Below are 15,785 nucleotides of genomic sequence, written 5' to 3'. Positions count from 1 at the left end.
GTGTCTTAGAATTATATTCTCCTTTCTCACAGCCAAATCACAAGAGTGACTCAGTCAGTTTTGTTATTGATTACTACAGTCAAGTCTTTTTACTCTTGTGTCACTTCCAATTTATAAGCCCCGTTTATAGAGAAATTCATATCAACTGTATGACCTTGCACTTCACAGTATGAGATTTCTACCTGTTTTTGTTGCTGTATTTTCAAGGTCATCTAGATCTTAGATGTTTTTCGTCCCTTCAGTATCAGCAAACACCACCCAAATTCAGTTAGTCTTGTACCTTTCCTGCCTGCTTCTTTAATTAAAATATTAAAACAAGATTAGACAAAAAAACAGTCCCCAAGGAACTCTGTTAGTAAACTCTCTCCACACTAAAAGTTTCCATTCCAACACAAAGAAGTATAACCTGTTATTTGTCTAGTTCATCACACCCTAACTTTTCTTCTATTAACCCCTTTTTTCTACCTTAACTAATAATTTATTACATGGATTATTTTCAGATAACTAAAATAAACTGTCTGAAGTCTTAGAACCACCAGACTTGCATGTCATAACATCCTTTTTGTAAGCTTTTGCTTTATTTTACTACATTTTTCAGCAATTTCTCTATATTAATGTTTTTCTTTCTAAGCTTATAATGTCAATAAGACCACAGTTCCCCTTGATCCCACTTCTTAAATACAGATACCAACCCAGGTATTTAATAGACATTTCTGAAAATGCTGTCCTATATTTATCAAGCTATTTTATCTAAAAACAAAACCAACAAAAGCACTAAAACTAGAACAAGAAAATTTCATCTTGCCTTTTTATTGAAAAAGAATCATTTATAATGTGGTCTAATAGTTTTAAGCAGTCGCCTAAGTCTCTAAGCAGAGTTATAACCCCGAATAAAATGGCTATTTTAGTGTAATGATGCTTGCTCAGCAATTACTACCCAATGCACATTAGTGAAATATGCCTTGCAGAGTTAATAGCCTATGAATGTGTTTGCCTGTGCATGAACTAACATTGTAAAATCACAACATCTGTACTGTGGTTTTAAAATACTTACGCATTCTATAAGGGCCTGTAGCACTAAGATCAATATTTCCTGTGTAATTGTTATTGTTGAAATAGATGGACTCAGAGGCACATCTAGACTATCTCAAATTTTGAGAGAGATCACTTTTTTGATCCAAAATGTACATCTTAGGCCTACTTAGAGTAATTATACATAGCTAGACTTTCAATCTTACTAGTTTACTTTGTCTTATAAACTGTGTTTCACTAGTAACTTCTTCAGGTTTTAGATTACATCCTATTATGACTGTTGTTATGGATTTCATTTCAGAGGCACTGGGATCACAGAGTCAGCACACTAGAACAAAGAAAGATCAGCAAAACTTTGAAACCAAATTTCGACTCTATACAGATACAAATGAAGAAGGCTGTCAGATTTTTTTTAATCAGTTGGAGACTCTTGACAAATGCCATTTCAATGCCTCTCTTCCTCTGGTGATGATAGTCCATGGCTGGTCGGTATGAACTCACATTTTATTTTTAATTCAAAACCACATCTGATTTTATATACTTCCCTTCTCATTAATGCTAGTGCCAAAAGTAACTTCAGAAGAAAAGCTGCGATTAGAAAGATGGTGGATTTCCCTGATAGCAGTCATGGCTAGAAATAACACAAAGTGGATATTCCCCACTGAGATTCTGAAGGAAGAGTCTACAAGCAATTTTTCATATGGGATTCCCACGCCAAGGATTAGATTCAGCCCTGGTTTAAAGCCAGCAGAGTTCGAACAAGTAGCTGAATTAATGTGCTATGCCTCTGGAGGACTGAACACCAGTTTCATTTCTCTGATATGTTCCCTGCCAGATATTTACAGACTTACTGAAAAGAAGTGCACACAATCTCCCCATATATTTCTCACTGATACCCCTTTAAAGAGAACTTCTCTATAAGCGCCTTCTGCTGAAAATGAAGCCTTCAACATCAATGAATTATCACTGAACTGCTTCCAGTTAAACTGTAAAAAAAAAAAAATCCACCATGAAACCTTTCTCAAAAGCGTAGCAGTACTAAGAGTGACTCTTGATCTGCTTCTCAGTCGGAAAAAAAACACCAAACAACTCCAAAGAAAAGGCAGGATAAGAAATAATGTCATTTTAAGAGATCCTTGATTCTCATAGAATCAATGCCATCGCACCAGGTGGCAAAATGGATCTTTCTTGCACATCTGCAAATATGCAGAGAAACTCTGAACACTACCCTTGACGCATACAACACCATTAACAGATAACAGCAGAGCTGACTTTGGATAAAATATTGCCCCAGATTACATTAGCCAAGCCTCATAAATAAGAATCTCTTCAAAACCTATACCCTACCTTAAAGACAAACCATGGACCTGAGGCTGCTGCCATTGAAGTTAATCATGCATTGTTAACGTAATCTGCAGAGATGTTGGGATCTTATAGGATTATGTATGGAAACCCAGAACTGAGACTCCCAAATTCTATTAAAACACCAGAAAATATAAGGATGTTCCATCAATTGAGGAAAGACATGCAACTAGGGCAACAATTAAATCTGATAGATTAAATAATAATTCTGGTCCATTGAATCAGAAGCAGTCTTTGATGCTGGTAAGGAAATTGTGATCAGGTCCTTAAAAAAAGAATGACTTAAAAAAAAAAAAAGCAGATCTCCAAATGGAATGGCTGTAGAACGTAAATGCCTGGTGGTCTGCAACCTTCAAACTTCCCTCCCTCTCCAACCCTTTTAGCTTAAATTTACAGGGACAGCTGCTCTTGAAGGAAATCAGAAATTTTCTGGGCATTTCTGTCTTTCTTTTTAATCAGTACTACCAATTATCTCAGGATGACTGAAAATACTTAGGGACATCATTTAATTATTATACAGTTCTTATACAGATTCTTAATTTTTTTGTCCACCAAAACCCAAAGATTCTCATCACTGAAGCATGCTGAAGCCCCTACCTAGTTATCAGCATTAAGCCCTCATTGTTTATATTATGGTTTTCGTTTCCTTGAGCTTTTCACAAGAAGTATTTGGCAGAGATTGCTTTCCCTTATGAATTTTTCTTTTTCCTTTTTTTTTTTTTAATAAAACAGGTAGATGGGATGTTAGAAGGTTGGATATGGAAAATGGCAGCAGCTCTGAAATCTCAGCATAAACAAATTAACGTGATCATTGCAGATTGGCTTACATTTGCTCACCAGCACTATCCCATTGCTGTACAAAATACACGCTACATAGGACAGGAGATAGCAGACTTCCTGGAATGGCTGGAGGTAAGAGCCCCCAGATCAACACATGTTTCTCTGGAAAAGACCTATTTACCTGTTCTTATGCTTCTACCACCTTTCTGAAATACTATGCTGGTTAAATGCTGTTCATTTCCATCACTGACGTTTCTTTAATACATAAACTTCCATAAACTTTCATATGACTTCATAAAACTCATCATGCAAGAGAGAAAAAGCAAGTGGTCTTGTTTATAAAAATATTTTAATATATCATTAGAGGTGAGATAATTTCATGCTACTTTAGCTTTTCAATTAGCCTGTGTATAGACAGCTGACAGAGTCCCACAATTTGAAAGCAAGAACACATTGTCATTTGCTAGTGGTTAGTTCAGTAAACTGGGTTTACGTTATCTGTGCTTAATTTCTGCTTTTGATGCAGAATTCAAGTATGACATTGTGCCTAATTTTTGCCTCAGTTCCCCCAAGAGTATTCTAAAATAATGGCATAGACATCCAGAACGTAAAGGCAGACCTTTTAAGAGGACAGACATGCCTCACAAGGTAGATGACATGGAGGCAGTAGTGAGTATGGAGCCACACTAATATAATGACTACTTATCAAAACCCCTGCCACATAGGGAACAGCGGCCATGGCTGGATTGAAAGGGCTGCAGACGTGTCTGCAAGGGATCACTGGTCTCCAGCACTATTTAAGAAAAGGCAGAAAGCCAACACAAGAATGAGAATCACTCATACAAACCAGGCACCCTAAGCAACTCTTATTTCATCTATCTCTAGTACTAACTACTAACTTAAGATATCTAATTTGAAATTAAATTATACTTCTGTACCTCACAATGAATTTTTGAATACATTAATTTAAATACAGGGATCCTAAGGTGGAACGGAAATACACTGCAAAGCTGAAGCAAATATCGTTTAAGGGCTAAGCTGCTTTCAACAGGAATGGCAGGGCTAGAAGTTGTTGTCAGGGACCATGCCCAGTTAGGGACAATGGGTACAAAAGAGAAGGCAGAAGAGCCAGAGTCACTATTATTTGTTTTGACGTTACAAGAAACCTTGTAATGCTGCAGACAAGCTCTTGATCAAATGCAGTTTAAGTTGCTGGAGCCTAACGCCGTATTTTGAAGCTGTTTAATTATTGAATGAATCACATGGTGGACTTTGTTCAGTTCCCAGGAGGACAAATCACATTGTCAACATTGAAGACAGCAAACAAATAGAGGCTTGAATAAATGAGTCCTCACTCCAGCACTATAGGTAGCTTCTCTTGTACCATGATATATTCCAGGATTTAAATATACCACAAATTTTCACAGCGTTCAATTGAGGGTGTTCAAGCAGTAAACCTTCCTTCTGTTGAGAAGCATCCCTCCTGAGTTTAAAAAGTTAAAAAACCCTTCATTCCAACTCCTATAACTGTCTTTCCACTATGCTTCTGTCTGCTTACAGACAGAAATATCTTCAAGGGTTGTAACAAGAACTGCAGTGCTCTGCAACACTTTAATGAAGAATAAAAATTAATCTTAGCACTCTTAGTCCAAGAGTTAATAGGGCATGATCAGTAACAACCTCAATAACATCCATCTCTATAGCACCTGCCAAGAAAATTGGTAAGATCTTGTGATTTCTAAGAGCTGCCTCTCTCAAAAAAAGGTTGACAAGTTTCACCTCATAGTCACAAGAGAGAGGTATCGAGACTGTAATGCCACTCCAGTGGGACAGGCAATGTCCACAATGAAATTAAAACTGAGGCTTGCCTTTCCTGCAAGAAAAATATGCCACAGGTGTCTTTACAAGTCAGAAAAACTTTGAGCCATGAAGCTCAGGTGAAATGCTTAAGATCTAGATAGTATTGATCAACTAGAAAGAAGGGCCTGAAGCAAATTCTGCTTCAATAGGTTTGTTTCAGATCAGATACCCAGTTTTGTACAAATCCGTACAAGAAATGTCATTGTCGTATCACTTAACGTGTCTGATCAATGTTTTCATACTTTGGCTTCTAATTTGGCTTGTGCTAGTATCTCAGGCAAAAAAAGCACAGCCATTCCTATGAAAGATTGTTTTACACTGAAGTTTAAGGACAGATATCCATTTTATGGTCATAGGAAAGTCAAATGCTGCAGACAAAAGGCAATGCACATTTGCATCACTTGCAACAAAAAGTAACAAAACTCCTACTATCTGTGTTGATGGTTTTCCTGAGCATAGCACATAAGTAGCAGTGCCCAAATGTGTGGCATTTTCCTGCTGCATGAAAAGGAGGCAAGGAATAACATTCAGGCAGCAAAGAAACGTTGTGCATGATCCATGCACCTCATTTGACCTCCATCATAAATACACACATTTCTTGTGTTGTAATTCACGGCATTCCTAGCTTGTAGTAAGTATTTCACTGTTTACTTTTCACATTTTCTGCATATAAATCAAGCTGCTGCTATCTTCCAGGAATCGGTTCAATTTTCCAGAAGCAATGCTCATCTGATTGGGTACAGCCTAGGAGCTCATGTTTCAGGATTTGCTGGAAGTTTTATCAGCGGTACAAACAAGATTGGAAGAATTACAGGTAAAAGACTTATAATATTAAGAAATGTAACAGTCAACTGATTTAAGTTACATAAATATGTATCAAAGTCATATCAATATTTAGCTCTTGAATAGCAGTATTTGCCACAGTTCAGAAGTTTCATCCCATTGGTTTAGAAATTAGATTTAGAAAATCTAATGAAAACACGTTTCAAAATGAAGTATCATAGCATTTCTAACTTTTATCTTTCCTACCTCAGTCCAAATTATGACATAAGGAATATACAAGTGTGGGGATCGCAAACCATAAACCAAAGTTCCAAGTTGGATGTTGCTAAATTTATCTTGTGTCTATTCCCAGTAACACCTTAAACTCAATGTTAGCCACTAACCTTGGATCTTTGGTCACTGTCTTGACCCAAAGCCATTCAAATACACTGTTCATTATTACCAACCCATTTTAAAAAGAAAATTACATTAAGAAAATTGTCTAATTGTGCTTGAACTTTCAATTGTGGTACATTGCTCATACAGTGAATTGAAGTCAGTTCTCCTGTGGCAAAAAAGACAGTTCTGCATTACATTTTACAAGAAGTTTATCATTAGAGTATCCCTAATCAATGCTTACAGTAAACAAAGTTAACATAACACTTCGTTGTTTTGACTAGTGGTATTTTGAACCTTCTGTAATGTTTTGTAACTGTACTAATTATGAGTGTAATGAAAATATATTTATAAGTTATTGATACACTGTATACAGTACCACATCTAATGCACAGCAACAGCTTAAAAAAAAAAAAACAAAACCAAAACAGAAGTGCATATTATGAGGACCACGTCAGTCACGTTTAAGTTATCAGAGAAAACATTTTACTTCAATCTGAGTTGGGAGTGAGGCAAACGTGTGACTGAAGTTTGAAGTCCCAATTCTGATCTTGGATTCATTGCCACAAACATAGTCTCTTATAAAATCAGCTCTTTTGAGAGTGCCTGCATGCCAAGAAGCTGGTTTTACACCATGTGTCATGATACTACATCTGTGTATACACTGAAAGTGCTTAGTTCATCAGCACTGCCTGTTCAAACCATATTAGTACATGAAACCTTGATAACGGATAAATAAAAAGCATTAAAACACATTCTTTATTGTGACAGCTATATGCGCTCTTCAGCAAAATTTATTTAGACTTGTAACAGTAAGCTCCAAAAAATCATAGTGATAAAAGCTATTAAAAATAAAAGGAAAAGTATTCCTTCAGGGTGACATCCCTTCTTGTAGCCTGTGTTATTAGTCTTGTCCAGTTACATCTATGCAACTACATTAGTCCATAGCACCAGCTGAAGAATCTCAAATTTAGAAGTTTGTCCTCAAAACTGAAGGCAGCTTTAAACTACGCAGGCAGTTCTTTTCCATAAATCAGCTCCCAACCAAAAAGAGCACCATACAAAAATATCTAGCAAACTAAAAATCAGCAAGAATCCCTAAATGGAATATTATTTTTCTGAATACTGTAATAATTTGCCTTGAAGACTTTTAAAGTTGAAAAATTATTATAAACAACATCTAGCAGACATATAGCTCTTTTATAAGGTATAAGTGAAGCTTTATAAAGTTTCAGGTCACAAATGTGGGCTAAAAGTCAACCTTGTTGTGGGACTGGTGTTTTCAAAAGGGCCTCTGAAATGCATGACCTCTAGAGTATGAAAGAACAAAATTAAGTAAACATCCCTCAGGTGACAAAGCAGTAGCAAGCATGGTTTGACTATAACAAACACATCTATCTCTGGGCCTGTGTCCTTGTGCATGTAGTAGTTACTGTTCATTACAGCGCCTGTGTTTACTTTACCTTTTGATGTAACCAGGTACCTTCTGCAGGACAAGTGTTCCCAGCATTGTTTCTATCAGTGAAAGACCTTGTAAAGTACTAGTGCTGTCTTTTTTTAAGTATTTATCACAGGCTTTTCTCATAACAGTAAAAGAACAGCCCATCTGCACTATATCACAACTGGATTATTTGCATTTATTGCAGGCCTTGACCCTGCTGGTCCCTTGTTTGAAGGAATGTCGCCAACAGACCGTTTATCTCCAGATGATGCAAACTTCGTAGACGCAATTCATACATTCACTAAACAGCACATGGGTCTCAGTGTTGGCATCAAGCAGCCTGTGGCTCATTTCGACTTTTATCCCAACGGAGGCACCTTTCAGCCTGGCTGTCACATCATGCATGTGTATAACCACATTGCACAATACGGAATTACTGGTAAGAACCAGTGGCACAAAAGGGGAAGCAGCATTGCAGCTGCACTGACGCTGTCTCTGGGAAACCTTTACATATCTCTGTGATCATAAACAGTATCTAATGGGAGCATTATTTCCCATTATATGCACGAAAATTTCTTTTCTAGAAATTGGTTACTGATTTTTTACTTGTATCGAGTTCAAACTGTTCTTACCGACCCCAGCAAGGAACTTGGCTGCCTAGTTCTCATGGCCTCTGAAAATGAGGCCATGAGCATCCTGCTGTCAAGCACTTCTGAATAATTTCAAAGGTATTTGTTTTAGCGGTAGAGGAAATGAGAAAACTTATTCTAATTAAGCCAGATTCATCTAGTGTGCAATTAATTATTTCAAATCAAATAAAACACAGGGCTGTACTACTCACCTCCTTAGTTCACCTTTTCCCAACTCCTCGTCTTTCAGCTGCGCAGATGATGCTTTCTCTAGGACCTGACTGCCAGTGTTCCAGGCTAGGTTTTATATATAGCAGCTTAATTCCAATGTACCTAAACATAAACGCATAGAGAAGCTGATGCAACATACTGAAAAAATATAAGGTACCGACGCACAGTGACAACCAGAACTCTTCACTGAAAATCCCCAAAAGACTACTGTTCACCCAGCATACTGCATCGCAAAAACATTTCTCAGCTATCATCACACTATCTAAAAGTAGGCCTTACTCGTTAGCAGATATTTCATGACAAATGTGAAACCAAGCATCAGCTAGAAAGCTTATCAGTGAAGACATATAAAAACAGTCCCTCATGATATATGCCAATTACACAGAAGAAAATAATTTGATCATACCTAAGGAAGAAAAAGATACATACTTCTTGCAAAAGCAGATCTATGTATTTAATAATTTTTAATGCATTTAATAAATTTTTTTCTCCTTTTCCCCCAGTGGTAGCTGTAAGCAAAATTCAATTCAACATGAGAGTTATTCTCTCTGATAGGGACAAAATATGACATTACCACGCTAGCATCCACGAGACAACAGTGTTCCACCACTCAACTGCTGTCTTTAATGAGGCATGATCTGAAAGGCTACATATAGCCTCATATTTTTTTCATATTAACCAAAGCAGCCAGGATAATAAAATCAAGGTTCATATTTGCAGTCTTAAATACTCAGGCTAAAGAAGGCTAAGCAGCAAATTATTCAATTTTATTATCATGTGGGTTCAGACAAACTATTTTTGGATGACCCTAAAAGTAAAGTTGCTACAATGTATGATTTGAGGTAAAATCATGATGTTTTAGTAGTAAAGGGGGTTGGGGGAAAACAATACCATATGTTTACAGTTCATTATTGTACTCCTCTGCTGTTGAAATGGTAAAGAGGAAGAAGGGCAATGCAAAATTCTGTTGTTTGCATTTTTTTCAGGCATCACTCAAACCGTGAAATGTGCCCACGAGAGGTCAGTTCATTTGTTCATCGACTCTCTGCTTCACAACGACAAGCAAAGCACAGCATACGGGTGCAACGACATCAACACTTTCAACAAAGGAATGTGCCTCAGCTGTAGAAAGAACCGGTGCAACACACTGGGCTACAACATCAGGGAGGAAAGGCTCCCCAAAAGTAGACAACTCTTTTTGAAAACAAGAGCACATATGCCTTTCAAAGGTTTGTGGGAATACTTGTTACAGTCTCCAGATTGATCACAAAGTGTGAGGATGTGCCTAAGCTTTGTGTGATCCTGTTCACCCATTTGTTAAAGCTTATAACATCTACGGGAATAATCAATTTGCTGAGACAACTGAGCATCCCAGTAGGCTGTCTTGGTGCCCTTTCATCAAGATCCTGACTCTTAGTATTTCTGTGGGAAAAAGCATGCTGCATGCTTGCCACAGGCTAACTGTGGATCTGTGGCCTCAGAGGTGCTCAGAGTCCTGATTTACAGGATTTTCCTGCAACTGGCCTGTGCGAGTTTGTTATAACATATGCAGGCATACAGCCAAGCCAAAAAAGCAGCATAATTGCTCTGGGAGGCCTTAAAACCTTCAGTTCCGAGTTTGCCCAAATTTTATCTGCAATTAGTCTACAAGATGACATATAAATTATTACTTTTCAAACAATGCATAGACCACAGAATAGCATGGACTTTTACAGGGTAGAACTGTAGCACTAAAATAAAGGGACTAGTACTCTAGGTTTATCTCCATTAAATTACTTTATCGAGAGCACAAAGTAACAATTTTCTAAGCTCAGAGAGACAATAAATGTGGTTTCTTGCACATCATACCAGACAGAGGGGAAGCAGTCTGACAGGGAAACGGGGCCTATCTGCCAGTCTCCATTACAAAATGGCCTGGGCCTGGCCGTCGGCTGTTTACAACCCAACTGTCAGAGAGCCCATGAGGCGACTGATGCTGTTGAGCAGACATTCCCATGCCAGTGGGAAAGTTTACGTACGTTTTAAAGTGAGAGCAAGCAAGGCTGTGGGGGATGAATGGCAGGGACACGCTTCTTCCAAGAGACTTTCGGTGCAGGAGTTTTGGCGCATGGCATTCCTCCTCACGACCTCCTTCCCCGGCTATTGATGGGGCATGTGGTGAGTAGCAGCACGTGTAGCCTGGGCAGGACTCCCGGTCGTTGCCGAAGGCCACCAGGCATGGAGGAGTCTTGCGAAGCACACCTGGCTTCTCACCAAGCGGCCATAGCCTCACCACAGCCCCCTCTTCTCCTCAGCGCTCAAGGGCTTTCCAGTCCTGAGGAGAAATGCTTAAAAATGCTACTTGCATTACACACCTTGTTTCCCCACAGTGCCTGGTACTCAACTGTAGTATCACAGATTAAAACCAAAAACAGAACACGAAAATTCAGGTACTTTTAAAACAAATTTGGAGTTCTTCCACAAACGCAGCTGTGAAGTACATGGTGATGGCTCCAGAGGGGTCTGCTCAGCCCTGATTGATACTCACAGCAGCTGAATCTCTTCTTATGCTATTTAAAATGCCTCAGGAAGCTACTTGAAGTAGATTTAAAAAATTCTAGAGGCCGCATCTAGCTCCCAACGTAATTTTGGTTCAATACAGCCAGGTCACCGTCAGAATCAGAAAAGCAAATTGCTCTGAGGACACAGTCTCTGCTACCACCACACCTGGGCACAGAAACCCAGTCCTCATGTTGCATTCTTCTCTGGAGATGGAGACAGTTTCAGTTTGTGGTAAAATATCTGTGTCTTATTGGCTTTGATTTCAATTTGAAACATGTCGCGTTTTTATGCTTGGAGCTGTTTTTGCTTCAAAAAAACATCCTAGGCGCATATGCGGCTGTCAGTGCCCCAGACAATGGCTTCCTTTCACAAAAGTTCCCAAACAAGGCGGCAACTGTGGGAGGATGCGTACAAAGTCATCTTTGTAACGCTTTTAAAAAAATGTTTGAGGAAAACTGAGAAACTCAGCATTACACTTCACAATCTTCTGCGTTTTCACAAAATCTGACATTTCATTTTTCAAGTTAACAGCATTATATTCTGAAGCGTACGTTAATCCAGTTCGAACAAAAAATACTTGTTACAGAGAAGTTAACATTTATAATAAAGCTGTGTGATGGGACCCTGCGTCAGAGTTTTTACATGAATACGCTCACCTTTTTCCTATGTGCATCATACCCACAGCAAAACCCCAGGCTTTATCAGAATATACATTAGAACAATCAATTTTTACATTATTAAAAGTGATCTGTAAACAAGCTTCCCTGCCTATTACCATCAGGTTTGCAGCAAAGAATCAGCCATTTCATTTTCTACCGAGTGACACCTTTTCAAAAGAAAATACACTGTTCACTAACATACAGTAACTATGAAACAACAAAAAGATAGAGCTTTTCTAGCAAATACCTTCCATTGTGAACACCCAGAGCCGCACAAATAAAAAAAAATAATAATTTATCTGCGCATACGCATAAAAAGATGACTGCCTGAGCAGTACGGTGGAGCCGTTCTCAGATGTCGTGAAGCCTCCAGCAGGCGAGGAGAAGAAATGAGGAAAGAGCATCTTTCTGCGCAAAAACTAGTGTGCAATAATGTCTGCCAGAACAGTTTCCCATCTGTAACTTGACCAGATTGCAAGGATAAATGCAACACCCCTAATTCTTCCAAATACCCTGTGGTCTTTGGTAATTAAGAAAACCCTAAGTAATTTCTATTAACAACTAAATCTATCGTTTTTGTCAAGAAGGCAGCTGGTAGAATCACCAGACAGAAGAGTTTTGGACATTCAAATCTAGCTGACAATATCTGTGTGCACGTGGCCCCTAACTGTATGTTGGGGTGGGGGGGTGGGGTTTCATAACTTACTAAATGTCAAACTGCTTGTAATCAGTACACTGACGATTTCTTGGGCACTCTTCATTCTGACAACATTCAAAGACTTTCGTAAACACTGTTCTTCTAGAAACCCACCAAATCTTGAAGCATTAATGACATCTTTCTTACAATAATGTGCTTGAACAAAGCCATATTGTTAATGGATGCATGTTAAGCACAATGTTCACTATGCAGTCAAGGAAAGTTTGTGAGTCATCTGTTTTGCAGGGCAATTATGTAGCCCTTCAGAGAAAAAGCCTGACTACATTGCGTAAGGTCTTCAATCTGTATTTTACATCTCTAGCCACGTCCAGTCATAAGGATTTGTCTGGTGACTAGATAGAGGGCTTGCCAGAATTTCCAACAATTAAACTTCAGAAAAGCTGAAATATTTCCCAAGGAAGAACGCTTTATCCTACAAAGGGAACTCGGCCCAGGTTATCTTTTTTCTCCATCCTTTTAAATAGAGCAACGGGGCCCCAAACCCTAAGGGATTACACAGCATAGCAACAATCAGAAAAAATGATTATGTTTTAATAGCAAAAAATTTGTTTTAAAAAAATAAAGGCAAAATTCTTTTGCCTGAGAAATCTATTGCTGCTTTGACCATTAATTTCATCATTTTGCAAATTCTTCCTTTCTACAGTCTATCATTATCAGTTCAAGATCCACTTCATCAATGAAATCCAAGACAAGCAGATAGACCCAACTTTTACCATCTCTCTGACAGGCACTAAGGAGGATGCTAAAAACCTGCCAATCCCACTGTGAGTATTGATATTATATGCCATTGTACAAGTGAGAAACAAGGTGCCAATTTATACCATATCATGTATGTAATCATGCAATGAGTGAAATGGTTTAGTACAGCTAAGCGAAGATGAACTGGAAGTTGCCCTCTCTTCACTCATACTCCCTAAAAATCACAAACGTTTCCAATGTTCATACAGTTTTTGGATTAAAAAGCTCTATAAAACAAACTTAGTGCTCTTGCAAGTTCCCTGAACATTAAGTATCCTGTCCACGTATGTTTGGTCCATCCCATGGCTAACACAAGGAGGTCTAATCAATTAAAACACAAACAAATAAGCAGCTGTAATCAAGGTAAGGAATTTTGTATGTTTCTCATGATGGACACTATCTGTATCAACAAAAGCAAAGACAACAGTGTGGGTCGGCATTTGCTTTAGCAGACTAAAGACATAACATAGATGCTATTATGGAACACCTTTTCTTTTGGTGTCAGAAACGACTACTGCTTCACCAGCTGTTCAGGATTGTTCCACTTCTGCTTCTTTTCAAGCATGTTGTCGTATTTCACCACTTTATGGTCCTGGGGGAAGACTATCCTAGAGACAATAATGTTCCCCTCCTGGAGAAGGAAGCATAGTTCTTCCTGTGATTTTAAAGAGAAGAGAAACTCATTTTTTTTCACTTTAACCCATAATAATTAAGACAGCATTATTCTGGTTTTGTTTTCTGCAGAGTTGAAGGTATTAGCGGGAATAAAACCTACTCTTTTCTTCTCACCCTGGACACTGATATCGGTGAGCTAATAATGATCAAATTCAAATGGGAAGGAACTGCAGTTTGGGAAAATATCTGGGACACAGTTCAAACCATAATACCATGGACAAAAGGCACCCGTCGACCAGGACTTATAGTGAAGACAATAAGAGTGAAAGCAGGGGAAACACAACAAAAGTAAGTATAATGAAAACACCATTTTTTCTGTAATAACACCACAGATGTTTGGCACACAGGTTATCCTAGTTCAAATATAAGCATCTGAGACCCAGCACTCACACCAATGGTGAATTTATCCATGTACAACTTCTGGCTTTCCCCCCTCCCGCTCAGATCAGATGGCATGATTTTTAAGTGACTTAAAGAATTTCTTTGTTCTCAGGTCAGAAATGAATAGTGGGAAATATTCTGTCTCACCACTGCCACTAATTGAGTTTAAGGCACAATAACCTCGAGTGACAATTTTGTTGATACTTGCGAATAGAGGATAGAGGAGTTAGCACACAGATCCAAGGAAGAATTTTACCAAGTTCTGTGATGCATTTTTTCTAAACAATTCGTGACAATAACTGATGACAATTCCTGACTTATTTTTAGAATGCGATTATCTCACCCCACAAGGACCATATAAAATTTCAAAGAAACAAAATACTATGTAAGATAAATATTGACTCCAACATTAAGGCCCTGAAAAATTCAAATTCCTACTTACAAAAAATATGGCAAAGCTTAATGATTTGACTTTCAATAGCTACTTTGTTGAGAAACTCAGCATTACCATTCTTGAAAGTACTCATTGGAAGGATCACATGTAGAACTACACAGTCATCTGATCATTCATTGAAGTTAAGGGTTTTATCATAAAATTCCCTTTTTTTTTTTTCCTCATTCATTTAAAGGCCAGTCCAGTGTCTGATAGTTGATAACAAATTACTACACTGTGCAGGCTGTACAAGAGGTTCCCGGAGTGATAAATTGTGGAAGCAAAGTTTCAACTACAGACATTTTGAAATTTCTGTAATGGGCAAATAGAATGTGAGCAGTCCAGAAAATCAAAAAGACTATCTCTACTTCCACATACCACACTTTCACTGGTATTTAAGAGTAATTTTTGCACTCTGGTTGTGCTTTTTTCCATATTATGAATTTAGCAATGCGAATTTTGTCAGCTGAACTTTGAAGTAGCACTGGAGAGCAGTTTTCTAGAGGAAAAAAATATGAATGCAAACTGAAGTCTGTGTTTGGGCTTTTGGTGGGGTTTGTTTGTTTGTTTGGGTTTTCGTTTTTTTTTTTTTCCAGGGAGGTGGATGGTGTACGTTTTTTCTTTTTCCCCTGCTGCTATTGCTTTGAAAGAGGATCATCAAGTCTGAGTGGCCTTGTTTGCTACATACAGCAATACTAATAGCACTTTTGAAACTGCTTATTCACACAGAGAAATTTCAGCCAGAAGATAGAATAACAAAACTTGTCATGATTCCCAGTGCTTTAATCCTTTGAGGAAATTTTAACTGAGTAGTTTAATTAAGGTTAATGAGAAAAGCACGTCTTACCTTGTAACTGTGTCTCAGTCTTAGAGGGTGATTTTTCCTTCTTACCAGCACCAGTTGTAACTACTGCAGACTTTTTGTGGAACAATACTTATTGGCAGAGCTGCATCTCCTTGATACTGACACAAGAGAAAAACTAGATAATTTAAAGAGATGTTTTCATAAAACAATCTGTGCATGCTGGGGGGCAGAGAAGGGAGTATGCTTTCTTGGGGTTTGTCCCCCTGAAAATGTATTTTGTAGGTATTTTCCTCTCCTAACCCAGCACTTGGCACATGCTTCTGCCATTAAAAAAAAAAATAA

The 15,785-nt window shown here is 38.1% G+C and overlaps 1 protein-coding gene across 2 annotated transcripts in view; it reads left to right on the top strand.

Moving 5' to 3' along the window:
- LIPC (lipase C, hepatic type) overlaps nt 1-15,785 on the top strand; it is a 62,044-nt gene that overhangs the window by 41,653 nt on the left and 4,606 nt on the right. The window contains exons 2-8 of one of the 2 annotated variants that reach the window (XM_063346944.1): nt 1,334-1,521; nt 3,127-3,306; nt 5,731-5,848; nt 7,839-8,072; nt 9,480-9,722; nt 13,055-13,175; nt 13,894-14,112. In XM_063346944.1, the coding sequence (XP_063203014.1) occupies nt 1,334-1,521; nt 3,127-3,306; nt 5,731-5,848; nt 7,839-8,072; nt 9,480-9,722; nt 13,055-13,175; nt 13,894-14,112 (1,303 nt within the window). The remainder of the gene's footprint in view (nt 1-1,333; nt 1,522-3,126; nt 3,307-5,730; nt 5,849-7,838; nt 8,073-9,479; nt 9,723-13,054; nt 13,176-13,893; nt 14,113-15,785) is intronic. The other variant, XM_063346945.1, reaches the window with a different exon arrangement.

The sequence above is a fragment of the Chroicocephalus ridibundus genome, chromosome 9 (assembly GCF_963924245.1).
Source record: "Chroicocephalus ridibundus chromosome 9, bChrRid1.1, whole genome shotgun sequence".
Lineage (NCBI taxonomy): Eukaryota > Metazoa > Chordata > Aves > Charadriiformes > Laridae > Chroicocephalus > Chroicocephalus ridibundus.
Note: the sequence above shows the minus strand (reverse complement) of the source record. Positions and strands in the feature narration are given on the sequence as shown.